A 25,693-nucleotide genomic window follows, 5' to 3' on the forward strand; every position below is an offset into this window, starting at 1 on the left:
CCTGTTTGTGAAGATGACCTGGGAGTGTTACTGAAGGAGGGGGCGGGGCTCCCAAACTGGGAGTGTTACAGAGGGGGCGGGGCTCCCAGACTGGGAGTGTTACAGAGGGGGCGGGGCTCCCAGACTGGGAGTGTTACAGAGGGGGCGGGGCTCCCAGACTGGGAGTGTTACTGAGGGGGCGTGGCTACCTGACTGGGCGTGTTACTGAGGGGGCGTGGCTACCTGACTGGGCGTGTTACTGAGGGGGCGGGGCTCCCTGACTCGGAGTGTTACTGAGGGGGCGTGGCTCCCTGACATGCCCTGTCAGGAAGAGGAGGGAGGAGCTGCCCTGGGGCCTAGTGACATCACAACCAGCCCATCCTTCACACAGCCTCGCAGGGCACACTACGCACCTGCGGCTTAAAGGCACATTGTGCAGTTTTAAATCACCGTTCTGTTCCACACCAGTTGGACTAGAGACGGGAGAATGACATGGGTCTGTAAGCATCCTAGGGGGTAACAGTGTCTGTCTTAGGGCCAGCTGGTTGCCAGGTTGGCTGAGGGGGGCTCCTCCCTTTGGGGGTCTGCTGTGGCTCATGGCTGGGAGAGCGGCTCATTGTTGGGACATACCAATGGGCAAGGTGCATCTAATCCAGGAGCACCTTGTTCTCCTTTCTCCCCCTTAGGGCCTTTTTTGCCCTTCTTTCCCTTCTCCCCCTGTGGATACAATAGTTTGGTAAGCTCAATCATTTTAGCAGTCAGAGAATGAGAGGTAAGTACTGCTGGGCCTAACAAGAATGACCATCAGTGGGTAATGCTACGTATGTGTGAGACACAAACTACTATATACATGCTGTTGTACTATTTACATGATGCAGACCACATTAGAAACTGTTTGTAGGTTTAGCTTAATTACTGTAACCTGTCATACCAAATAACAAATTCCTCCATGTTGTTTACGTGTCTAAGGTTTCAACTTTGACAACAACACGCAATACTGCATATGCTATTGCAGTACATCTCACTATACTTACTATTAAATGTACTGTGTGTAAAGATCATATCGAAACAAAATGCTTGTGCTTCACAATGGTCACAATTGTAAGATCAGAGCATTAGGGAGACCACTGCAAAAGGAGGGACAGAGATTATGGTGGAGAGCTGTAGCCCACAGGGAGGACACAGTTAGACAGGGAGGGGAGCAGGGAGTCCAGAACATTCCTCAGGGGCAGGAAGAGGAGGTGAAGGGGATCTCAAGTGGGGAACGGAAGAGAGGACTGGTAACGGGGGCAGTGAAGGGAAGTGAAGGGCAGCAGGGAAGAAAAGGGTAGCAGGGAGAACACCTTGAGAGAAACAGTATGCACCCCATCCTCACAGTCAGCATTGGGACAAAAACTGTATCCCTTACATCACATCACAGCACATCACACGGTTTTTATGTTCACTTAAAGCGGTTTCCTGGATTGATTTCAATCAAAATGGAATTGGCCCCAATCCCAATGAAACCCAGAGGGCCACCCACATTGCAGTGACCAGAGAGAGATGTTGTGAGCAGGATAATGGTTAAGGCAGAGGGAAAGTGGAGCGAGCATGGAAAATGCTAATCATGTTATTGTTTGCACACAATAATGTGCCAAGAGATCACATGCATTTGTACAATGCACTTCATCTAGCGGGATAAAGCTTCTTTCAAAAACCGGGACACTCATAACACTAAAGTGGTAGACTGGGACACTTTGAGGAAGATTTACAAAAGGATAGGTAAACAAACAATTAGCCAAAAAACACAACATTGGATATTAAAGGGATTGTAGGATGTTAAGGGGGTTGTAGGATGTTAAGGGGATTGTGGGATATTAAGGGGTTTTGAACATGCATTGAAACAACAGAAAACAGCACAAAATGTGAGTAACTTTCTGTTGTCAATGGACTGGCTCGAGATTCATGTTCCATGTAATTTTTCATTGCTATCAAAGAAGATAAAGTAAGCTTTTGAAATCACTTTCGGAGACAGAATGTGATTTGATTTATATGATTTTGATTAATGAGATGGCAAATTATTCAATGGTGGCAAACAAAAGTTTGAATTTGAGAGCATTGACAATGACATTTTGATTAGGCAGCAAATTTGTAAAAAACCTTTAACCCTTGTGTTCTCTTCGGGTCATTCTGACCCATCAGTCATTGTTACCCACCGTCGTATTGTGACAACTTTACCGCATACAAAAACAAAGTGAAGCATTTTCTTTTAACCGTCGGGCTGTCTCAGACCCTCCACATTGCGAAGGTTAAAAGAAAATGATTTTTATTTGTTTTTGTATTGGGTAAAATCAACGATGGTTCGTTATGAACCTTTGGGTCATGTGACCCGAAGGCAGCACAAGGGTTAAACAGTGATCAGATTGGACTCAAATGTCCACCTTGGTTGATGGGACAGTACATATGACTTCATAATGCCTAATACGACTAATATTAAGTACCAGGAGGCACAACAACAGTAGTTGTATTATTCTACTATAGATACTATGGAAGTTCTACCTTGCAAATAATAAAATAATGTATATATTTGACTGAATCATACCACATGTAAATCACTTATTGAAATGACATCTGAGCAGTTATAAAGGACTTTACCTAAACAACACTAAAATAACAAGAACTACGACATTGTTCAGTTGCATTAGGCCTCGTAACTGTCATATGTACACCCCATTCAATCAAAGTGTTCCCAAATCCCTCGATCGCTAGAAATAAACGTTTTGGAAATTCCCTCAACACTTAATTGTCCATTGACACCAGTTCTTGTCTGTAAAGTTGAAGGGTTTGACAGTGTCATCCCCTGGTGCAGTGCATCTACATCTACCTTCTCTCCTCTCTCCCCCAGGTCGCCTTTCTCTCCCCTTAAGCCTGGCAACCCCTGTGAAATACAACTGCAGTTCATTCCTCTGGTTTGGGGAGGGAGGGGGGGGGGGGGTCAAGGCTAAGCTCTAAACACCTATCTGAAACAAGGCTCATATATATCCCTCTCGGACTGACTGCGTCATGGGCTGCGATATGAACACAGCAGAGGAGGGAGGAGGGGGAGTGGAGGAAGGAGAAAGAGTGCAAGATAGTTGAGCATTTCAGAAGATGTGAGTAGTCTGCGTGAGAAGCCATTTTGACATCCAAATCCAGTTCATCTACAGTATCCTTTGTGGAATGTTTAAAAAACAAACCCCTCTCATCCCCTGGCAACAAAAGCAGCACTAGACAGAAGGATTCTCACTCACGTCTAGGCCAGGAGTCCCAGTAGCACCCTGTAATAAACACAGGAAAGAACAGACTCAGCCTTTTCTCTTTCCAAGCAGATACATTCCAAACACCCATGCAGCTTTCCAAGTTCAGACTTGCTAGGATACTGTAACAGTGCACTGAGTGTTACAGGAGTACGTTGTGATTGACGGGGGCTTCAGGTCGTCTCAACTCACAGGGAGGCCGTACGGTCCTCTGGGTCCAGGTTCACCTGCTGCTCCTTTCTCCCCCTGAAGCAAAACGCATCCGAGTTACGTTCAAATCTACACACAGAGCACTCAAATCTACACACAGAGCACTCAAAAACGACACACTGAGTTTTCACTGTATTCTATCTCATCTCGAAGTACCATGCCTACTTGCAATGGCAAAAGGCTCTTATGCGCCGTCTAGTCTTAACTAGCTGGTTGACTTACTATGTCGCCTTTTGGCCCGGCTGGACCGGAGGGGCCCGCAGGCCCATCCATACCCTGTGGAGAAGAAGACAAGAGCTTGCTGACATCCTAAGTGACATCCCCCACACTCTACAACCAACAATATGGAACCAAAAAAAACAAACTTCCAATGACACAGTCATTTCTTTTCTCAACTGGATAATGAACTCCAGTTGTTGGAGCGTACAGCGTACAGCATGAGGCTAAAAGCATCTGGATGTATGTAGCTCGATCATTTCATTGACTGTGTGCCATCAGTTGCAGTCCTACTATTTATCATGCAGTGAACACAAGTCAATCCATTATAACACCGAGGACACTGTTAATGTATGAGTGACTGTTAATGCTATGTTAATGGGACACTCATTGACAAACACGCAAAAGGCCAATGGCTTGCTCATTTGTGTATGGAAGAGCAGGTGGATGGCCCACCACATAGTAGTCGCAGACCTCGGGACCACAGAGTAGTGGTCTCCCACAGGAGGTTTATGAACTCACTGCCACCTTCTCCTCCTGACTTGCTAGCTACACAAACTGGAACCCAAACGCTATGACAGCCTGACAACAAAACGTGTTCAGTGGATGGGAGATGACAGGGGATGTCCGGGTCGAGGGTCATGGTGGGAGAGGGGACAGGGAGGTGAAGCTTCTTGGGTCACATGACACTCACCCTAATTCCGGGCTTTCCGTCCAAGCCGGAGGCCCCCTGTGGTGTTATGGAGGTATGAGTGACATGAACAATGCGGGATTAGTACAAGATGAGCACCATGGAGAAGGACACTTAATCGTGGTTATCAAGACTTGGGAGGGGTGGGGGGAGGTTGTGGGGGTGGGGGGGTTGTTCAGCAGCATGATGTCACAAGGAGGCAACAGCTGGAGCCGACAAGCGAGGAGGACAGCGGGGGGGGACTCACAGAGAACAAGATGAGACGCACACTGACGGCAGACGCGCTAATACAGTTTGCGGGGCTACGTGGCCAAGGCGGGCGCACTCCTCCACTGACACGGAAGCGGAAGCAGAGAGCAGAGCGATGAGGAGGATGGAGTGATGAAGGAGGATGGATGGAGGATAGAGTGTTGAAGGAGGATAGAGGCTGGGGGGGCGGGGGGGGGGGGTGGATGGGCGGGGGAGGGGGGGTGAGGATGAATGTGTGTGATACTTACAGGCAGGCCAAGGGGTCCCCTGTCCCCTTTGTGGCCCGGCTCCCCGCGCACACCCTTCACGCCGTGGAGCCCGCCCTCCCCCTAAAGAAGCAGATGAGCAGGTTGGCTACGACGGACAGTTGGGTCGCACGTTCTAGAAACGACGCCGATGGCTGCAGCCGTGTGCAGGTTAACGCTGCAAGCTCGCAGACGGGATTAGCTTGAACACACCTCAACACCCTCTTTTCCTGACCTCTGCAATACGATTGTCAGGCGAAAGCCACATGGCATCAAGTTCGGCTTTCACCTATTGTTAATATGAGATTGCTCATCTAGTGATGGAGTAGAGGGTGTTAAGGGCCTATTGTCCACCGCTGGGTAAACTACCGGAGACATCCATGTTAGCAGGGCAGATATGCTGGGTCACTTATTAGGTAATGGTTTATGAATATTTGATACAATGAGTGAAGGTACTGATGGCTCACAAGCTGTCGTTTAACTTTGGGTTTTACCTTTGGTCCAGGGAAGCCATGTGGACCCTGAAAGACAAATTGGAAACAAACTAAGTGTTGTCTCCCCTCTCGGTGTGGACAAGTTGAGCTGCTCCTACAGTTGTTGCTACTAGCTGAGTGGCGGTTGCAGTTTACTCGTGGAGTGAACCGTTAAAATGCTAAGAGCACCAAGGCTCGTGGTTTTAAAACTCCCCACATTTCACTAGAGCAACGTCCAATTTAATTTCAAATCCAACTTCTGATTCAAATGACCGAGATGACCGTCTCTACCACCTTTGCTGTGTTAGTGATGTTAGACATGTGAGACTACAGCAGCCGAAACACATACTGCAAATGTTGGTCATAGATAGGGTCTGCAGTGCAGATAGAAGCAGGCATTAACTGAAGCACGCGCTGTTGTGGGGCAGCTCTGCAAACCACCTCATCGACGAGGACAACCTGGGATTTTACAGTGCTACGCAATTTGAGCCCTAACACTAAATATGAAGGGTTTTCTGTAGGGATCAGGAGAAAAACATGGACAACCATTTCAAAAGATTGTATACAACTTTCTCTGGCTGTTGGACAAAGTTCTTTAGTCTCACCATGGGTCCGGGGGACCCGTGGGGTCCAGCGGCACCTGGGGGTCCAATTATCTGTGTGACGGAGAGATCCATTCCTGATTAACAGGCAGACCGCTACAAACAAGTACCAACCAAGTAAAAATGGGGTCTGTGACAGCCTTAGATACTTACAGAGCTGCCCTGAGGTCCAGGAAGGCCTGAATCCCCTTTGTCCCCCTTCAGACCGTTGACACCCTGCAAGGAAACGGAAACAATAGGATTGGGGCAAATCATGCGTCATACCCGTGTGGTTAAAAAGCTCTTTGTGATGTTGATGTTGTGGATGTTGGTTGATGATGTGGGTTGTTACCGGTAAGCCAGTTAAACCCACGGCTCCCTTGTCTCCGGAGGTCCCAGGGACGCCCATGTCTCCCTTCGAACCTTTGTAACCCTGGACACATGTCGCAACTTCAGCTAAGAACTGGAGTGATCCTGTTCGCATGCAGTTCGCCTCATTCAGCGCTGTGAGCATTTGGAGATCTCGATGGTGCTAGTCAATGTACTGTATATGCAGTGTAATATTCTAGTGTGTTATATTATGTTTGACTTTTTGTGAAGCCCTCTCATTAGCGTCAGTTGGTGTTCGAAAGGGGACAAAACAGGACTGAGGAAGGCAGGGAGGTCAACTCACTCTTTCTCCATCTAGTCCAGGCAGTCCTGGCATTCCTTGATCACCCTAAAACCCACAGAGAATACCACTGAAAGCACACCCACTCCTGTGCAGGATCACTCAGCACCCTGTACATTTTCACATGCAGTGACTGGTCTTGAAATGGTTACCCATGGGCATTTTAATTTCCCATTGAAGTGACAACACTGATATACAATCATGTATATTGGTTGTTTTTCTTTTCTAATGAAAATTCCAAAACATTTTGTTCAGATATAGTATCAAATGAATGGCCAGTGCCCAGAACAGAGGCGTTATTAGACATCAAACTCTACTGGGGCACACGCCCCTAATTCATATCCCTTTTTTTCTCTCAAGCTTGCTGCGCACAAAGGCTATAGAAACTCCCCTTGCTTAACCCAATATACAACAGTTCAAGGACGCAAGTTTGACATCAGCTTTGGCAGGGACATCAATAGTTAATGCGAGCGCGTAATTTTTTTTTGCATTCATTTGAGCACAAATATTTTTTTGAGCTTCATGTAATATTGTTTTTATGTTTTAGTCAAAAGATGATCGGTAGGCCTATCATTTAAAAACTATCTTTAGTTTTGTAATGTTTTCTTAGCCTACCTCAATTCTGACTTGTGTGCCGAGTCCGACACCTGGGGGGTATTCCAGAAAGCAGGTTATGCGGGTGGGTTAATTTACCCGGTTATGTCGCATAACCTGCTTTCTGAAATACCCCCCCATTTTTTTCCAGGGGTTATCAATCTAAATTAATGCACTGAGTAATAAAGTAAATTGTTAAAACTCAAACTTTAGATTTTACTGGGGCACAGCAGATTTATAATGGGGCATGTGCCCCAGTAAAAAGGGTCTAACGACACCACTGGCCCAGAAGGCTGACATTTTGTCCAGATATCGTTTCAAATGAATGGCCAGTGTCAAGAGAGCACTTGGTGATGGCATTTGGTTTGGGGGTTAGTCATGGCCTGTTGTATCAAATATATACATTTTTTATATTTTTACCAAGTAGATCTTGAGTTATGGTCCAAATAGGTTACTATAATAATAAGAATAAGAATACCAACAAACACAATAGGCTACCTTCTGATGGAGAAATCCTAAATAAAGCGTTGAAGAGGCAGGTTACCTTGGCACCCTGAGGTCCGGCGGGCCCGATAGGTCCTGGTGGGCCCTGCATGCACAGAGACACGTGGTCAGCATCATCATTACCATGGTAACAGACCAACATACACTAGTATGGAGCCATTCTCACAGTTCAGTCAGTTCAGGGTGGGAACAACAGTTTAAAATAGGTAAAGGATACATGGAAAAACGGAAATAGTAATAATCCGCTTTTTAAATGAAACTTGTTGCAGAGGCTTGAATCCAAAGCAGAGACTTTAAGCCAAATCAACATAAATATAATAATCAAGGACCAGAAGTGCACAGTTCTAACAGTATTTCAGTGGTTATTGACAATGAGCGGTCTATAGATCAATGGATTGTTTTATGACTGACCATTATCTTTTAATGAACTGACTCAGGTGAATACATAAACCAATGGAGGATGCAACTATTGTTCCTAGATAAGAATTCATACGTTTCTCCAAACAGGATCACCTTTGTCCTTGGCCTGCTCAGTTCCTCTAAAGGGCAGCCCGGTTAGAGTTCACCAAGTCAGTGTTAAGTCAGTTGCTCCACAGTCAGTGTTAAGCAACAATGTGGGGAGGGATGTGTTAGGCGAGAGAGAGACAGACACACACAGAGACAGAGACAGAGACAGAGACAGAGACAGAGACAGAGAGAGAGAGAGAGAGAGAGAGAGAGAGAGAGAGCGGGCGAGAGAAAAAGAGGAAAGAGAATGGGAGAGAGAAAGAGAGAGACAGATAGATGTAACAAATGGATAAAGATAGATAAAAAATGGAACAGGGCTGGGCAGGGCGAGTTCAGGGGTTGGATCCATGCCAGGATAAAGGTGAGAGGCGTCACTCACTGACATTCATAACACATGATAGGGGGAGGGTGAATTACCGTCACTGTTATAGTGGTAATCTTCTGTTGGGGCGGCCAAGGGAAGGAAAGATAAGATTATGGGTTATCCACCAAATACTCAGCATGTCAGCATGCTTAACCCCCCCCGCCCAGCCCTTCCGCCCCATGCCCCTACCCCTACCCCCACCCGAGGAGTTCTTTGGGTTAACACAGCTAGCCTAGCATCGGAACCGAACCGCTCTAGATGGAGTTTGACCTCGGAGCTCAATCATCAAGCAGCGTACACTTCGCTAGCTGACGACCATTCTCGGTTAAGAGTGGGAATCATCAAGATAAGATGTCTGACAGGAATATCACACTTGTATATCAAAATAGGCCTCACCAGAAAAACATGCTCATATATCACCCCAGGGACATTTACAACCATGTAGAACGCCCCAGACATCCTGGACTGATGGGAAGATAAACAGTAGTGTACATAACTACTGCATCTTCCATATGTCCCGTATGGCATATACCCGGTAATTACACACCGGTATCTTTCTACTAAAGGCAGACATAAAAGATCAACGCAGGTTAAACAGACAGTTAGAGAGTGTCTGACCTGCAAAGCCTCCTGGATGTTTCCATTGTAATCGACGATCTCGGTGGCACCCTGGTCTCCTTTCTGTCCAGGAGGTCCCTGGGGTTAAAGGTAATGAGGTGCATGAATGAGGAGCTCACAGCAGCAACACATGACATGCTTCTTCACATGACATATTACGTATTTCTCCACTCCAACACACCTGATTCAAATAAATGCTCGTTATCAGGCTTCTGCAGGGCTTGATAACGACCCGTTCGTTTGGGTCAGGTGTGTTGGAGCAGAGAAACATCTAAAACATACAGGACAGTGGGCCCTGAGGACCAGTGTTGAAAACCACTGCCGTAGAGAACAGTCTCCCACATGTTTTTTTTTTACCATGAATCCTCAAAAGGCTTTCATGTCACAATGACAGATGTGTGCGAGATTAAACTAAATAAATAGCAAATCAAGTAAATTAATTTAAACTGTATAACTGACTCTGATGGCAGCTACAATGACCAAATCAGTGTTCACAGGTTTGGGCACTGCCCCCTGGTGGTAATCAGACTGCAGTGCTCTGCAGAACATGGTTCAAAGTAGTTTGTCCCCTACACTGGAACGGTCATAGTATCACATGATCTAACAGGCCTCAGAGTTTGGATTAGAATGAGCTGTTTAGCTATTTAATCCTGGACCAGACCATGTTAGTGATAAATAATGTTTTTTAATAAATTGTAAAGCCATCATATGATGGAAACACTAATAAAACCAGCTTTTTTTTATGGGGCAACAGAAAGCGGTTCTATGTTTCTAAACGTTTATGACTAAAGACTCACCTTTAGGCCGATGGCTCCCAAATCTCCTTTGTCTCCAAACTCGCCCTGTGACACAGCCAGAACAAACACGAGTCAGGTTTACGGATATGTAGAACAGACAGCAGTGAACGTCCAAATAACTGACAAGTAGATGTACTGACCTTTGAACCTTTAGGGCCTGGTGTTCCTCCCTCTCCTTGTGATCCCTGGCATTGAAGATGAAATGCAAGTTAGGAATCGAGGAACCATAAAGAGGATTATCTGTGATTCATGATTTGCACCAAGAAATGTGGGAAAACATTCTCCCAAATGCTCCAACTCAAGAGTTAAATTCAACTATTTCTCTGAAGACTTCCGGACTCAACTCTGCTTAGGAGCTCTATCACTACCTTATTATGCCACAACTGGAATGCAATTAAAATGTGTTTATTTGAACTTCAGTGAAATCAGAATGCCTGCCACATAAATGGAAACCATTCCCTTTGGGATTTTCTGATAGGATATGAAATGTCTGTTGATGATGTTGGACCTTATCTGTGTTTAGACTGGGGCCAAACCACCTGAAGTAGAGCTTATTACTAAACACTGGTAAGCTGACCTCGGTATGATTCAACTATGTTTACACTCTCTGATCCCGGGGGAAAGATTAGGAGTCATTATTGTAGTTGTGGGTATAAGCCTTTCTCTCATGTCATGCTAGTTTAAATGACTGCAAGACTGTGGTTTTCAAACTGTGGGGCCCAGTGGGTACCCCCAGTGGGTAACCCCCAGTTGCTAAAGCAATAATAGGGGGAGGGGGCATGAGATCAGGCGAGGAGTCCACGGCTGTAGAATAGGATCAAATTATAATTCGGCGGGGGGGGGGGGGGGGACGGGACATTTTTTCCTAATTTACAAAGCGGGCCTGAAGGAAAGACATTGAGAAGTGCCGTAAGTGTTAATGACTTAAAAAGTCACTAGATGGCAGCAAATACCCATGATGCTCGCTGAACCTGGTACTGCAGGAAGTTGAATTTGTTAAGAAGTTACTTTGGGAAAGCAGCATAGTGTATTTCTTACATCACATCCGTGAACACACACACACAAATACACACAGTCATAGACGTACTAACCTTCAGTCCAATTGGTCCAGTCTCGCCCCGCTCTCCCTTGCCTGGAGGGCCATGATCTCCTCTCTCCCCCTGGAGGGGAAAGACAACAGCCCCTCAAGACACCCTGCTTGACTTCCTGAATGGACAGTTTCCCTCTCAGGGTCTGAGTCAACATGACTCCTGTCCTCCACACTGAGGGACCAGCTTTACCCTTCCTACAGACCTGAGACCAGCTTTACCCTTCCTACAGACCTGAGACCAGCTTTACCCTTCCTACAGACCTAAGACCAGCTTTACCCTTCCTACAGACCTGAGACCAGATTTACCCTTCCTACAGACCTAAGACCAGGCTGTGGGGTTGGGGTCTCAAGATGAACGAACCTGAACCTGCTGATTCTAACTGGCAGCTCAGGGTGTGTGAAGCCTAACAGTCCACTAGGAGAGGGGTGGATGGACAGGTTCCTACCTTGGTTCCTGGCAGTCCTGGAAGTCCTGGCTCTCCCTGGGGCCCCAGGAATCCAGGCTCTCCCTGCAGACAGATGGTAGGAGTTAGGGTTAGGGTCATGGTTAGGGTCAGGAGTTAGGGTCAGGGGTTAGGGTTAGAGTAATGAACCACACTGGTGACCCCTAACATTCAGCAGCCCAGACCCACTGTGTGTGGCAAGAGTTGAGCATACATGATGTCACAGAAGTTCAAATTAGAGGAACACATATACATGCATGTAAATACATAAACACAAACTCACTTGAATACATAAACACAAAATCCCTTCAATATAAACATGTAAACTAATGTAAAGGCATACAACCAAACATGCAGGCAAATGTACACAACCTCACACAAATACACACACAGTACAGCACATACACGTACACACACAAATGGACCTCAGAGTCCAATCAGAAACTGTGGTTTCACACACTAGTGGCTCATTCCCTCAGGCCAGCTTCTGGGCTGGCTAAGCAGACTCTATTTGAATGTAATCATGAACCACCTAAATCTTTGCATTCAGGTCCTCCAAAATTCAAGTTGTCTGCAAAGTCTAGTCTACAAGGACTAATTTGAAGTTTGGTGTGACTGAACATTTCCACTTTGGTTCCACACTAAGAGAAGGTACCAAGAACGCAGCAGAAACGCCCCATTGGGTTTATGGGAAGTGGAACGCTGGTGATATACTGTATTTGCCTGTGGAATATCTTACTGTATGTGAATTATACAATGTTGTGGCACACAAAGTTACCACGTGGCAAAAACATTACGTTATCATTGCAAACGAAAGAGACATTTAGGATATTTAGCTTTTGTGAATCCACCTTTTCAGAAAACATCTTACACACGAGGATTGAAAATGTTGGCCACAGTTCTCGGCAAACTAAAAACCGTACTGAAAATCCAAAGTTCGGCCAACGCTCAGTTGTAATGTTCCGAGAACATGCGAGTAGAACATTGGTAGATCACAAATAAAAGCATTCCGAACCCTTAAATCAAACCAGTGTTTTTAAAGTGGAAGGGAGTTTTACAAGGCCAACAGGTTACAAGCATACAAAAAAAGGGGTAGAGGCAAACAAAACCAAAACAGCAACAAGCGTGGTCGCATCATGCCTGTGCATTCAAACGTTAAGAGCTCAGGCATAGGAGGATTTGATGTTCTAAGGCGCATACAATACTTGTATGGTGGAGTAGTAGAGAGAGGTGGATAGGGAAACACTACGTTTTGCTTTGGTGGCTGAATGTCTTTTCAAGCACAGTGTACTGGTTTAGACCTAACTGCTAGCGAACAATAGCTACTTGACTGGAGCACTTGGGCCCATTCTCTCCTATTGGAATTGCACACCTGTTATCACCCCTGGCCCCCCCCACCAGCCACCAAGGAGAATACTCGCTCTTGAAGGAAAGGAAAACACAATTCTTTCTACCGCCAACCACATCTCCTATTTGCAATTGATCTGAATGCAGTTTTGAATGCATTCATGATGCTCTTTCAGATGATGTCACAGGAAGTAAGCGGCATGTCATCTGCAGTGCTGCCTCAGGAGCGTTTACAATAAGCACTTCAATTCAGCACCCATGCCCTGCTCTCGTCTCCACTTCCTACAGCACATCTGCGCTCCTAGAAATGCTCTGTAAGATCTCACTCCTAAGCTCGCTAGGCTTTGCTGGATGCATGTTCATAATCCATACAATAATTCAACGCTTTTGTATTCAAGCATCTTCAGTTGTTACCACGTAAGTCGTTCGAAAAGTTTTGCTGACCTAAGCTGACCTTGCTGAGTCACAGAACAAGCAGTGCTGCAACACTGACCAGGCAGAGTGGACATGGGGCGAGACCGGGCATGATTTGGGAGGACGACGACAGGAAGTTACCTTAATCCCGGGAAGTCCAGGCAGCCCTGGAAGTCCTGGCTCTCCCTACACAGGAAAAGTGTGACATGTTACAGCCAAGCTGCGATGTGCAGAGGCACCTCTGGCCGTCATAGGGACCCAACAAAAAGCGGCCTCTCTCTGTAAGTCAAGCAGCTGGGGGCCAAGAGCTGAAGTCTGAGGTTCAGACCCTCAGCCCAGAGGGTCATGCAGTCAGTGGAGGTTCATGCGGTAAGGATGCTGGATTCATATTGAAACTGTGAGCCGAGGCTATTACAAAACACTATAAACGGTAAAGTGTGGTTATTATTTGAAATGCAACCAAAAGCTGGTTAAAAAAGGGAAAATTATCTATTCAGATGAAGCATCATAGTATTGTGTTGAGGTCAGAAAAGGCCCTTGGAATTTCTGTGCCAGGAATTTTCTACAAAAAATGTAAAGGTACAATAGGTAAGAAATGTTTTGGCCCCTCTAAACATGTTGTGTAACCTAATGGGGCTCTTGATGTTTAGCAACACAAACAGCACAGAACCAATGAAATGTCCATTTATAATTTTGGAGTGGCCCGCTACTTTCCGACCAATTATGTTCCAGCAACCCTTTTCCAGCTCATCACCTTCTGAAAGGCTTAGTTTGTGAAACCACTTCCAGTCAAACTGAAGCTAGTGTGTGAAACTGAAGACTTCTTGTCTGAAGTTCAGACAAGAATTGGGGGTGCTGTTTCTCTCTATTTTAATATATTTCATAGTGTTACCTACTGCAGCTTTAACACTATGTACACTGTTACAATATTGGCACATAAAAAGAATAATTTTGGGGAAATTTCAGAATGATTAAATGTAATGGTACTGTGTAAAAAACCTTGTAAATCTCTTTGTAGGAAGCATGGTAAAACTAGGTCCTCAAAAGCCCTTACCACCACTGTGAAAGATTCAGTAGGGATAAGAGAATGTTCTTTAATTGGAGATCTGATGCCAAAAGAAATGCAGGATGGATATTTAAACAAATACATAGAATAGCTTCAAGTGTTTATGATGGAACTGTGTTTAGCGCACAGCAGAAATAGGTTTCAGCTAAAAGCTGTGGGCCTGGACCTTCTCATTTTTGCAAGAGGGAGAAAGGATGGGGATTAACTGGGTGTGCCTGTGAGGAATAAATAGTGTTATTAGATGGGATGCGGGCGCAGACTTGGGTCTGAATGATGGTTCTCTACATGGTCAGAGACAGCAGGAAGAAGCCGGAAGATTCTTCCCCTGGGAGCCTCCCTCGCATGCTTCCAGAGACAAGGCTCCACCCACCTGTTTAGTCCGCACTTCTGGTCCTCTGCCAAAATCCACATAATCTTAACTAAACACACTTTAACTTATGACCCCCGGCCCATAGAGTATATATACCCACGGGCCGAGCCTTTGCTTACATAAGTGATGAATCACTCATTGTTTTTTTATAAGGTACAAGTTCAAGCACAGGTCTTTTTCATGCAAACCTGTACACTGCTATTGTGCTGTGTTCTACGTGTTTGATTTGTATTCCTTCTTTTGTATCGCTTATCTCTCCACTCCATCCTGGTGCTCTAGCACAGTCATAAATTGACATTTCCGCCTATGCAAGGGATGGTACGGTGAGAGCGCTTTTCCATTTCAGCCTCAGCAGTCAGGCCCAGCGTCTACAGTCTGTCATATTGTGAAAACCAACCAGCGACAACCAGCCAACAATATTCTACCACAGTACCGTGACTGTCACTGTTATGTTGTTTTTGAGCAGGCCTACCTTCATTCCTCCTCGACCTGGCTCTCCTGGTTCACCCTGGAACGAAGACAAAGTGCTTGGTTTCGTTTGACAGTTTTCGTTGGCTGAGGAGCGCCCGAGATATTTTGTCATCCACAGTAGCCCTCGATCAACATTCTGACATTCAGCTCACCTTGATCCCGGCAGCAGAAGAGCCGGATTCACCCTACAGGAGACAAAAGATGGATGGTATTTTTACTGATGTTGTCACTGTAGAAGTCAGGTCACAAGAGGACATGAACTCTCTCATGGGCACACCGCTTCACTCCATTGAGACCCCCTGATTAAACATCTATGTTCCCTCAGCTACAGTACGCCCCTCAAGCACACAGCTCCTTCCATGTTACAAGGACTGAACCCTCACGACTAAAATGAGTGGTGCCACTCATTTACAAGAAAGGACTGCAGGATGGTGACTGGTTTAAAGGGAGCAGAGAAGGGGGTTGTTACAACAAGAGGGGGCAAACAGGGGGGCTGTTACTATGAAAGGGGCTGAGAGGGGGGGGGCCTGCTTGCCTCTGGTGCAAATTCTGCGGTTACACTTCACATGTGCCTTTTTCCTCAGAAGTTGCTGAAAGAATTCCTCCTCCCTCCTTTTATGGTCATCATTACGATGCGCAGCACACACAAGGCATGTTTAATTGCTGCATTTTTTGCTAGCAATAAACTGCATTAATGGTAACAGCTGGATGTTGCAGGCCTCTATAACACCCAAGTAATGCCCCCAAACCTCCCCCTTCATGCCAGTCGTTTAGCTATGTTTCGTTAGTGCTAGCTTCATGCATGTTTAATTTAGAACCAATTTTAGGTCACAAAAATGGGCAGGACGTTCTGAAGAAGTGGAATGGGTTTCAGGCTCTAAAGAAAAACAACAGGTGACAATTGTGCGTGTTACCATTGGGTGCTATTTCCAAAGCAGATTGAACCAATCAAAGGTCAAAGCAATTAGGATTTAATCTAGACATCCAGCATTTGTGATAAAAAAAGACTATAAAGTCAACCCCTGAGTATAGTTCAGGTATTTATTTATTTTTACCAGAAGAATAATGTCTTATTTTAACAGGGCAGACATCAAAGTAGCTGCTGGTGTGCACCTGTTGGTTTCTGGCAGGGATGTTTGCATTACAGACCTTCACATCTGGCCCAAATTGTTACAGATTCTATGACTCAGGTAACCACTGGCCATGAAATGGATGGGACTGACTGTGTGATGGAGGACCATAGTAATACAGTCCCTCAGTCAGTCCAATTGAACACGTTGACGGTTCCGTGTTTCATTTAGTCCCTCAATCCACATAACATACAAAGCAGTGAATTGCTACTTGCAAGAATTGTTTGAAAGGTAGCAGTTAGAGAACCAATCAACACCCAACTAATCAGCTACTGCACGACTGGAGAGCAGCCCGCCTGAGATACAGCACACAGCAGTGGTTCTAGAGTGGTTCTAGACAGAGAGACTGAGTGGTTCTAGACATTGATCTGCAGTTTGGGACACACTGACGCTTGCTTAATCAACTCCAGGTGACAAAAAGAGCCGTCAAGAGAAAAACAGGCGGTGAAAACACCTGAGCTAAGATGTCAGAATGTCCATTTTTTTTTAACCACTTCAAAACTAGGCTGTAGACTGTGGTAACGTGGAGTACAGCAGGGATTGTGACACTGATGGCATGGTTAAGCATGGCTTTAGTTAAGCATTATCATTAAACATATTATCTCAACCTCAATCTCCATCTAACGAGCTAGGGCAATGACAGATCAAGTCTCATTGGATGAAACATCATGGAGCTATAGAAGCACAGCCAATAGTTGAAGTTCAACCCAATGGCTAAATTGTTGGATTGGATTTCAAGAGTTGAGAGTGAGCAGTGGTGCCACTCTTACCACTGCCAAACTTTCCCAGAATTCACTAGAGGCAATTAGATGGTTTACTTTTTTCTCCATTCTCAAACCAAAAAAAAGATTTTTTTTCCGTCTCTGAGGTCTGACTTTTGAGCACAGCTTGTCACAGCTAATTTCACACCCTGTTAAATATTTATACACATCACACCAATGTTAATTGTTTGAAGGAGGAAAAAGCCATTCATGTGAACCTTTGTTTGTAGACGGTCCAGTGTCAGACCTGTACAATTTGGAAAAGCATTCTGAGAGAATCCCAGGTTCGTGCTTGGCAAAACTGCCTATCAAACAAACACCAAACCCCTTTTCAGCAGATGGTGCTATCAAATCTCTTCCCATTCTATTGAAGTCAGATAAAGAGTGAATCTGAGAGATTCCACGTTTGGTTTCCAAAACGTTGGGCCTCCCTCTAAACATTGCTGTCAGCCAAGTCATTTCCATGTTTATGTTACTCCGAGACAAGCTGTTATGACTCAGTTTTGGATCGCCATCTGTGCTGAGCAGAGCGCTGATATGAACTGGAGTGCCGCTCTGACAGACCCACGGCTGCCTCTGTCGCTTGGGCGAGGATGAGAAAGGGAGGGAGGAGAGGAGTGGGAGAGCGCTTGCCTTTTGTTCTGTTTCCTCACGTCGCTGAAGCCCACTGTCAAAACAATTGGACTCTGTAGCCATGTAAACTCTGACAGCCTGCTTGTATATAGCCGTCTTCCCTGTTGGATCCTCTCAGCTTCATCTCTTCAACCCTCATCACCACATTCTCCTCCTGGAGCCTGGGCTGGGCCTCTCCTACACAGGAGCAACAGGAGCATGCCCCCCCCCCCCTCCCCCCAGTCCTCCGAGAGGGATCCACAAAAGGCCATTGATAAACTCCTTTATGGGTGATTCATCAAACCCTCCACTTCCTCATCCAAAACAATGACGGAGCGATGGTGTGGCAGAGTCTGGTTGTGTGGACATATGGGACCGAAACCAGTCATCGGTGAATCAGACACTGACTGACTCTTCTTATCACTGTGGTCTCTTTTCCTGAGGATGATTCCTGATGTCCAGGAAGTACTGTATCTAGCCACACTAGGTATTATAACCCAAATATAGAGCACCATAAAAATCTGGGGGTTTAATATTCAGCACCTTCTTTCCTGTTGTTGTTGTTGTAAAAAATCAATCATATGTATGAGTGCTAGTATTGAAAAATCCATTCCTCATGTCTATTTGACAAGTGGCAGATTAGTCTACTGTATGCAGAACTGTTATTTCTACCTTTAGAGAGCAATTACTCTCACCATCTGTTCGACATTGTGCTTTTTAGGCAAACGTCTGCCACTCGAACTTTTCTCCTGAATAATATTTAGTTAATCCAGATAAAAATACTTCATTATTTTACTTGCAGTAACACCTATGCACTTATGTTCATACTTAATTAACATTCCAAGTCTACATTTATGTAAGCGAAAACTTATGTTATAAAGAAATTAATAACTAACCACTTGTTTTAGGACATTGAGTTCCCTTGTAACTGCCAGTTTTGAGCTTTGTCATTAAACTACTTCCCAAACCGGCTGTTACAAGAGTTATGTCCATCATATCAAAGCTGGGAACTTTTATCACCTTTTACTTTATTTGTCTCCCATCTTCCATGGATGGATGATGTTCACTCTTGGCAGCAGATACCCAGCAGCATTTAAACCAGAATATCCATAAAGTGAGACCGTATCAAAGTTATTCGGCTGCAATAAATTGTCTGTGACATTCTAAGCACGTTCCTTCTGCTGGGCTGCCAATCATCAATAATGTGTTTTTGTACCCGTCACTCTCATTCTATCTATCTCTGTTTCTAGAGAATGAAGCGCTTTTAGGAAAATTGGAAAGACAGCCATTACAAACCTTTATATTCAGCCATTACAAACATATATATTTTTTATAAAATGGCTTTGAATGTTCCATTGGTGGATTTTAATATTCGTAGGTGTAATCAACTAAATAATCAATTAATAATAATCAAGTGCCCTCATTTATCAAAAAGTCTACAACTTAGATCCAATACAACGTGTCCTGCTAAGACCTACCCCACCTATAATTGTAAGGGTGTGTAACTAGCCTGTCTCAATGATAAATGATCCCATGTTAACACATGAGGCATCCAAGCAGGAAGCAGAGCAAACAAATTAGCTCCCCTTTGCTCCAGTCTGGCTGGCTTGGTGTGGCTCCCGCGGACAGCTGAGGGCACTTCTCATTCGCCCCTCTTCCAGTTCTCCACCCAACCAGCCTCTCTTCCAGTTCCCCACCCAACCAGCCTCTCCACCAGCTCTCCACCCAACCAGCCTCTCTTCCAGTTCCCCAACCAGCCTCTCCACCAGCTCTCCACCCAGCCAGCCTCTCTTCCAGTTCCCCAACCAGTCAGCCTCTCTTCCAGCTCCCCACTCAGCCAGCCTCTCTTCCAGTTCTCCACCCAGCCAGCCTCTCCTCCAGCTCTCCACCCAGCCAGCCTCTCCTCCAGTTCTCCACCCAGCCAGCCTCTCTTCCAGCTCCCCCCCAGCCAGCCTCTCCTCCAGCCCTCCGTCTCAGATGGAATTGATATTGTTTACACTACAAGGAGCCAGGATTTGTTCTTTGTGTTAAACTAAACGCACAAAAGGGGGGGAAAAGATGAAACATACCTTCTCTCCAACATCTCCTTTGAGGCCATCTTCACCCATGTCCCCCTGTAGGAACAGACAAAACGGACAGGGAGAGCTTCAGAGAGGATTGTGAGTGTCATCAAACATTGTTAGGGACTCTAGGGCTCAAAAGTAGCTGAGTATTTATTCATGTCAGTGGATGAGCAAATAATTGTGTGTGTTATTGTGTGTCTCTATGGTGGCTGACTACATAGAATCATTTAATGAAATGTTGTCTCAATATCTTGAGGTGTGTTGTGATTTATGGACGTTATTGTCTTATTGGTGGCTCACTTTCTGTACATGCTGTTAAACCCGTCAGCTCACTTCCAGTAGTTGAAGGGAAAGTGTTTGGAGTAGAGAAACTTTGAAGGCTGCTTATGGTCGCTCCACTGTACCAAACAAGGCCCTCTCTGTGGCTGTGGTGCCAGGGAACTGCTGTGAATCATCTGGTCCCCCTCCTGCTTGTCTGACCCCAGGGAGAGGCTGACTGTTCTCACCTCCCTCTCTGACCAAGCCAACAACAGCACAAGAACCCATTAGGGTTGGGAAGGGTGGAGCAAGGGCTTCTGGGTAGTCTCTGACTCAAACCTGATTGGGCTCTCTGGTCCGAGACAGAGGCTTTGGCTAAACAGGCTTAGTCTTATGAGAGTTCAGTGACTCAACATCAATGGCTTACCTAATGACCGGAACATAGTAGAAAATTATAGTGTACCTTTTGGAAATGAGTTGCTTTTCATATGTCAAGTAGTGGTTACGTGAAATGGCAAGGGCATGCAAGATAAGGTAGACTAAAGTTTCCTTCAACATTTGTTTGTGACAGTAGGACACAAAAAGGAGCATCATCGGAACATCAAACGATTTGTATTGTACTATTGGGGCTGGACATACAAAATGCAACCAGTCTTCAGCTGGAACCCAGAGAGGGTGAGGAGGGGGGTGTGAAAGCTCAGATCTGATGATGGAAGTTAAGCCCTCACCTTTTCACCTCGTTCTCCCATTTCACCCTGTTGGGAAAGAAAGCATGGTTAAAACAGCAGCTCTGGGAAGGTTGGGGTTTTGGGGTTAGGGAGGGGTTGGGAGGGGGGGTGGTATTTTGGCAGCAAGTCCAGGTCAGATTATATCAGGGGTTAAATTCACTTTAGATTCGAGAAAGCATCTCATATTGCATCTGCTCTGTCCTCCAACAGCCCAGTGGGTGTCAAAGTGGGAGAAACTCCCTAAATGTTGTTTTAAAATAAACAGTCGGGCCAAATATGATGTCTTGTACAACACAAACGGGACATATTACAACAAAATGACATTGTTTTAATGCCCAGTTACCAATACTAAACATTACTGTAAGTAGCAGTGATTTAGGTAAGAGTCAAATTATGTCAGCATATTTAAAGGGATACAATTATGTAAGCATTGTAAGATAGTGGATGTGAAAGGGCAAATACAGACATTGCAATGTTAAAATGACATCTGACCAAAATAAATATGATTGATACCACAAATGGTTGGTGCAGTAAATAACACAACTGAACGTTGCCACATCTGGCTCGTGTTGCTGAGAAACACTCAATGGAGCAAGTCGACTTGAGAAAAGCACCGTGGATGCCCGAAGGATGCACAAAGGATACTGGAAAACAGACCCACCGAAACGATATCATGGCCGCTAGCTGACAAAAGGGATGAGACGCACGCATGCCAACGAGCAACAAACCTTGGTGCCAGGAGTTCCATCTAATCCGGAGGCTCCCACCTCTCCCTACAGACAACACAACACACAGGGGCTCACTCTGGGGTCCTGCCTCCCTGGAGATCAACACTGCCAGATTGGCCCATTGGAAAAGATTTTCCACGTAGATGTGGGATAACATCATCATCATGAGTCAGCATTTGGGAGTCGTTAACATGATGGTAATATATCCCACCCGATGATGGTCAGATTGGAGTCGAGCTTATTGGAGTTGATATCTTGGTCGGATCAGTCTCCTATTCAACCTTCCACTGACCGCCGAAGGAAAATTCCAAGCCTGAGATGCTCTGATTTTTACTTCAGAGTGGTTCTAAACAGCATAACTGGCTGCTTTTATAACACCTTGGCACTGTCTCTGACATCTATTTTATGCTTGACTCTCTTGGTTTATCCAACAAAGCTCAATTTATAGTGTACATTTTTTTTTATTCTACCTGATTTTTCCAAGAGGCTGCCTTTACTGATCATCTTTACTGCTCTCGCTTTTCAACCAATTGCACTCCTTTTTGCACTGTGGAGAAGGCACGGCGCTCTGCATTCTTTCTCTTCATAAATACTCTAATCTAACTTAGTTTAAATGAAAGTGAAAGTGATCTCACCGACAGCTTACACCATATTACTTTGTGGTTATGGCTGGAAGATGCATCCCAAAACATTCCTCATAAGGGGAGTCAGATGGCTGAGCGGTTAGGGAATCGGGCTATTAATCAGAAGGTTGCTGGTTAGATTCCCGGCCGTGCAAAATGACGTTGTGTCCTAGGTTAAGGCACTTGACCCTAATTGCATCGGGGGAATGTCCCTGTACTTACTGTAAGTCGCTCTGGATAAGAGTGTCTGCTAAATGTAAATAGTGCAGTGGTTTGAAATTGTGCGAATCCGTGACAGAATCCCATCACTAAATCAGACGCGACATAATGAAAAGAACCACGTGCTCTGCTGGTGTCATTTTAACGAAAGCTGAAAACAGTTTAGAGAAGGTGGCAGTAACCGTATCACATGACACAAGAAGACCTTGTGAGAACTGTTTATGTAGGTTCAGCAGTAATAACATGGTTGGAGTTGCCACCTGAGACCACTGAACAGTGGTCAATGTCCTTATCTCTAATCATGTCCTACCTTCAGTCCGTCCACCCCTGGTACGCCGGGAGAGCCAAGAGAACCCTACAAAACATGAGCAAACATTGTTTTAATGACATAATCAACAAATATGGATTTCAATGGCATCTCTACACAGAAAAACGTCTTAATAACAATGTGTTTAACATTTTGATAATAAGAATGTGTTCATTTAAGCGACCCTTTTATCCAGTGATTTAGGGGGTGATTTTAACCTGCAACCTCTTGATCTACATTCAAGTGCTCTAACCACTGAGCTACACACTCCCCACCCATGAAGGTAGAAAGTGATATTGAAACTGTGGTTTAAAAAGAAAATCAGTTCAACGTTTGTGGCTCGGAGGAGAAAAGGAAATTCAATACAGCGCTTTCAATATAACCTTAGTCATGATATTTGAAACGCTCACTAGACTCTGTGACGCTGCGCTCTTTTTCTGTCTGCGGGTATTTGCATCAGTTTGACAAATTCTCCACCGTTATCCAGCTGAGCCGCTGGGAGACATCTCGACGGCAGGGCGCGAAGCCTCCGCCGCTGGACGCGCCAGCGCAAACAGGCGGGATAAAACGTACGGGCAGACATGCCGAGGCGGCAGCGGGACCCTCCGCTGCTCTCCTGAGCCAGGTGAAGTTGTTTGATGACCTTACAAGACCAGGCCAGAGCAAACATCTCACGTCTTATTTTAAGACGTGTGAGTTGAGGGTGACATTGGACAGCCAGGGAGCGTAGGAGTGGGGGAGCAGCCACAATGAAACGAGTAGCCAGAAAGTATGTGTGTTGGTGTGTGTGTGCGGGGGGGGGTATGTTTCTCCATGTCCTTGTCTAGACGCAATGATTTAGATACAGGAGGCCTTAAAAGTAGGGTTTAATGAGCTACCACTGTCTGCATGGGGGTTAACACATGGAAAGGCTTGGTTCCATAGTGAGATACTGTGTTTCCAGAATCTTCCCTCAGCCATAGTCCATACAAAACACCGCTAAATGTGCCAACTTTGACAGATTACGTTATTACAACATGGCAAAAATCACATATATCTTTAAAGTGGTTGATAACTATGTGCCCTCAAGTATTCTCAGGGTCATTTTTGAGAACTATTAACAAAGCCATCTTATCAGAAACTAGTTTTAAGTTCAGCGTAAGGACATACTATCAGGGAGCCCAAACGTGCTTGATGAGTCATTAACACAGCAGTGTATCATCAACCTCCCTCTGGCTAGATCTGTCTGTCGACAGATGACAGGGGAGACAGGAAGTGTCTGATTGGGTTATGAGGAAAAACACTGGCAGCTACCTGATTGGCTGATTGGCTGTATAGAACACATCTGTTCTCCACATCAACACAATATGGGACCGGCTGGAAACCTGTGTGGCACCATTTGAGGCATATCTGAAACTTCTGTCAGTTTATTTTCTCTTTCCTTGCCGCCCAATAAGTTTAAAATGAGGAAAAGCAGTTTGTAGTTTAACTTTGTGTTAGTCATCTGTATTAGAACGCAACTGCATTACTCACCTTGTAAATAACCACACTAGGAAATACTTCAGTTTAAATGAAACAAGACAAATTCATTCAGTTATTACCTTGATTCCTGGGGGCCCCTCGGGTCCCTAGAACAAAAGAAAGATTCAGTTAAACAGTTTTTCCTTTGAAATCATAGTTTTGATTGGCCTGGTATGTATTTAGCAATATATTTCCCAGGAAGACAATAAGAAGTCTCAAAGCTTTAAGTTGTACACTAAGCTTCAAGCTACAGTACGGTATGTTTGTATGTTTTGGAAAACCTAGGTAGATGTAGAGGAATACGCTATCTGAAAATGCTTAATTCCATATTATGCTGAATTAGGCCTAAAACAGTAGAGAGGGTTAGCAAAACTGTAGACTCTCTAAACAGACCTTCAGATGCTGTGTTAGCATGTTCTGGGAGGCTGGCCTGTAAAACTCTCAGCAGCAACAGGTTCTCACACGTTTATGGCCTACAGTTCCAGCCCTGTTTACGGTGCATACCTTCTGTTCTCATTACAAAAACCTCAATTTGATGAACAACTTTCCCCCTACCTACCACAAACAATTCTTGTATATTTAACAAAAAAGGGCTGCTCGAGAGGTGAATGGGGTCACATTAACATGTTGTTGAAGGAAGAGGCAGCATCAGGGCCTACAACAATTCTTCAGGAAGTTCCTCCTTGGCATTGAAAATATAGTTACATATTTATGAAAGATTGTGTCCTACCATGCTTCTGCAATGTCTTTGTTTTAATGTCACATTAAAGGACTTCCAGGGTTTAGCTACAATTCTTGTCACATCCTTTTGGTAATGAGCTGAGTCAAAAAACCTCGTTGTTTTTCATTCTCATGCCAATATATGGTAGAAAATGACTCTGATTTGAATCCTTAAACTGTGTCTACTGCTGTTAAAGCACATCTTTGCTCCTGATGTTTGGCATGGGCATAAAGGGAAACTTAATATCAAGGACAAGACTATATTAAAAGTGTCTCCTCATTACAGATGAGGATATAACTCCAATTTGACCTTCACATGCACGTCTGCTTGTTAGTCCTGTGAGTTACCTTTTCAGGGTGAGGGGCTGGACAAAGCTCAGAGTGACCCTCGGAGGGTAAGGAGAGAACAAAGCTCATGAGCGTCCGCCATATTGATAGATGAGGATTCCACAAAGCTTCTGGAAGACTACGTTTGGGTCTTGCAAGGAACACCACCTTCACTGTACAGACGTTCCGTATGTAGCATTCTGAATCCAAATTAACCTTCTGAATGAAAACTGTGTTCAAGGCTACAAACCACCTTTGGAAAGAAGAAGATTTTCTCCACAGAGACCTTATGGCTCTGATGATTTTGAATTGATTCCTGCACATATTTCCTTTCTTCTCCTTCCTTTCTGCTCCACAAGAGCTTAATTCTCTTAACTAACACCACATGTCCTGCGAGGCTTTCAGAAAGCTCTGGCATCTATGTTTAGCCTTTTTAACAATAGCATCACATCAACATGTTGAGTCAAGTGGCCTCTAGCTCTGCAGGCTGGGAACAAGGGGCCCTTCAACCCTGTCCAGAAGCCACAGCACTACCTTATAGGA

The 25,693-nt window shown here is 45.0% G+C and overlaps 1 protein-coding gene across 1 annotated transcript in view; it reads right to left on the reverse strand.

Annotated features, from left to right (window-relative positions):
* Positions 1-248: 248 nt before the first annotated feature.
* LOC134009692 (collagen alpha-1(XXV) chain) overlaps positions 249-25,693 on the reverse strand; it is a 112,681-nt gene continuing 87,236 nt past the window's right edge. The window contains exons 10-36 of the mRNA XM_062449287.1: positions 24,184-24,210; positions 22,607-22,651; positions 21,455-21,499; positions 20,727-20,753; positions 19,747-19,791; positions 15,327-15,359; positions 15,176-15,211; positions 13,409-13,453; positions 11,510-11,572; positions 11,065-11,133; positions 10,114-10,158; positions 9,974-10,018; positions 9,177-9,254; positions 8,612-8,635; positions 7,728-7,772; positions 6,593-6,637; positions 6,272-6,352; positions 6,094-6,156; positions 5,944-5,994; positions 5,360-5,386; positions 4,869-4,949; positions 4,375-4,410; positions 3,687-3,740; positions 3,447-3,500; positions 3,249-3,275; positions 2,843-2,896; positions 249-696 (exon numbers count right to left, since the gene is read on the reverse strand). Coding sequence (XP_062305271.1) covers positions 574-696; positions 2,843-2,896; positions 3,249-3,275; positions 3,447-3,500; positions 3,687-3,740; positions 4,375-4,410; positions 4,869-4,949; positions 5,360-5,386; positions 5,944-5,994; positions 6,094-6,156; positions 6,272-6,352; positions 6,593-6,637; positions 7,728-7,772; positions 8,612-8,635; positions 9,177-9,254; positions 9,974-10,018; positions 10,114-10,158; positions 11,065-11,133; positions 11,510-11,572; positions 13,409-13,453; positions 15,176-15,211; positions 15,327-15,359; positions 19,747-19,791; positions 20,727-20,753; positions 21,455-21,499; positions 22,607-22,651; positions 24,184-24,210 — 1,368 coding nt within the window. The 3' untranslated portion in view covers positions 249-573. The remainder of the gene's footprint in view (positions 697-2,842; positions 2,897-3,248; positions 3,276-3,446; positions 3,501-3,686; positions 3,741-4,374; positions 4,411-4,868; positions 4,950-5,359; positions 5,387-5,943; positions 5,995-6,093; positions 6,157-6,271; positions 6,353-6,592; positions 6,638-7,727; positions 7,773-8,611; positions 8,636-9,176; positions 9,255-9,973; positions 10,019-10,113; positions 10,159-11,064; positions 11,134-11,509; positions 11,573-13,408; positions 13,454-15,175; positions 15,212-15,326; positions 15,360-19,746; positions 19,792-20,726; positions 20,754-21,454; positions 21,500-22,606; positions 22,652-24,183; positions 24,211-25,693) is intronic.

This window comes from Osmerus eperlanus, chromosome 23 (assembly GCF_963692335.1).
Source record: "Osmerus eperlanus chromosome 23, fOsmEpe2.1, whole genome shotgun sequence".
In the NCBI taxonomy this organism is placed as follows: domain Eukaryota; kingdom Metazoa; phylum Chordata; class Actinopteri; order Osmeriformes; family Osmeridae; genus Osmerus; species Osmerus eperlanus.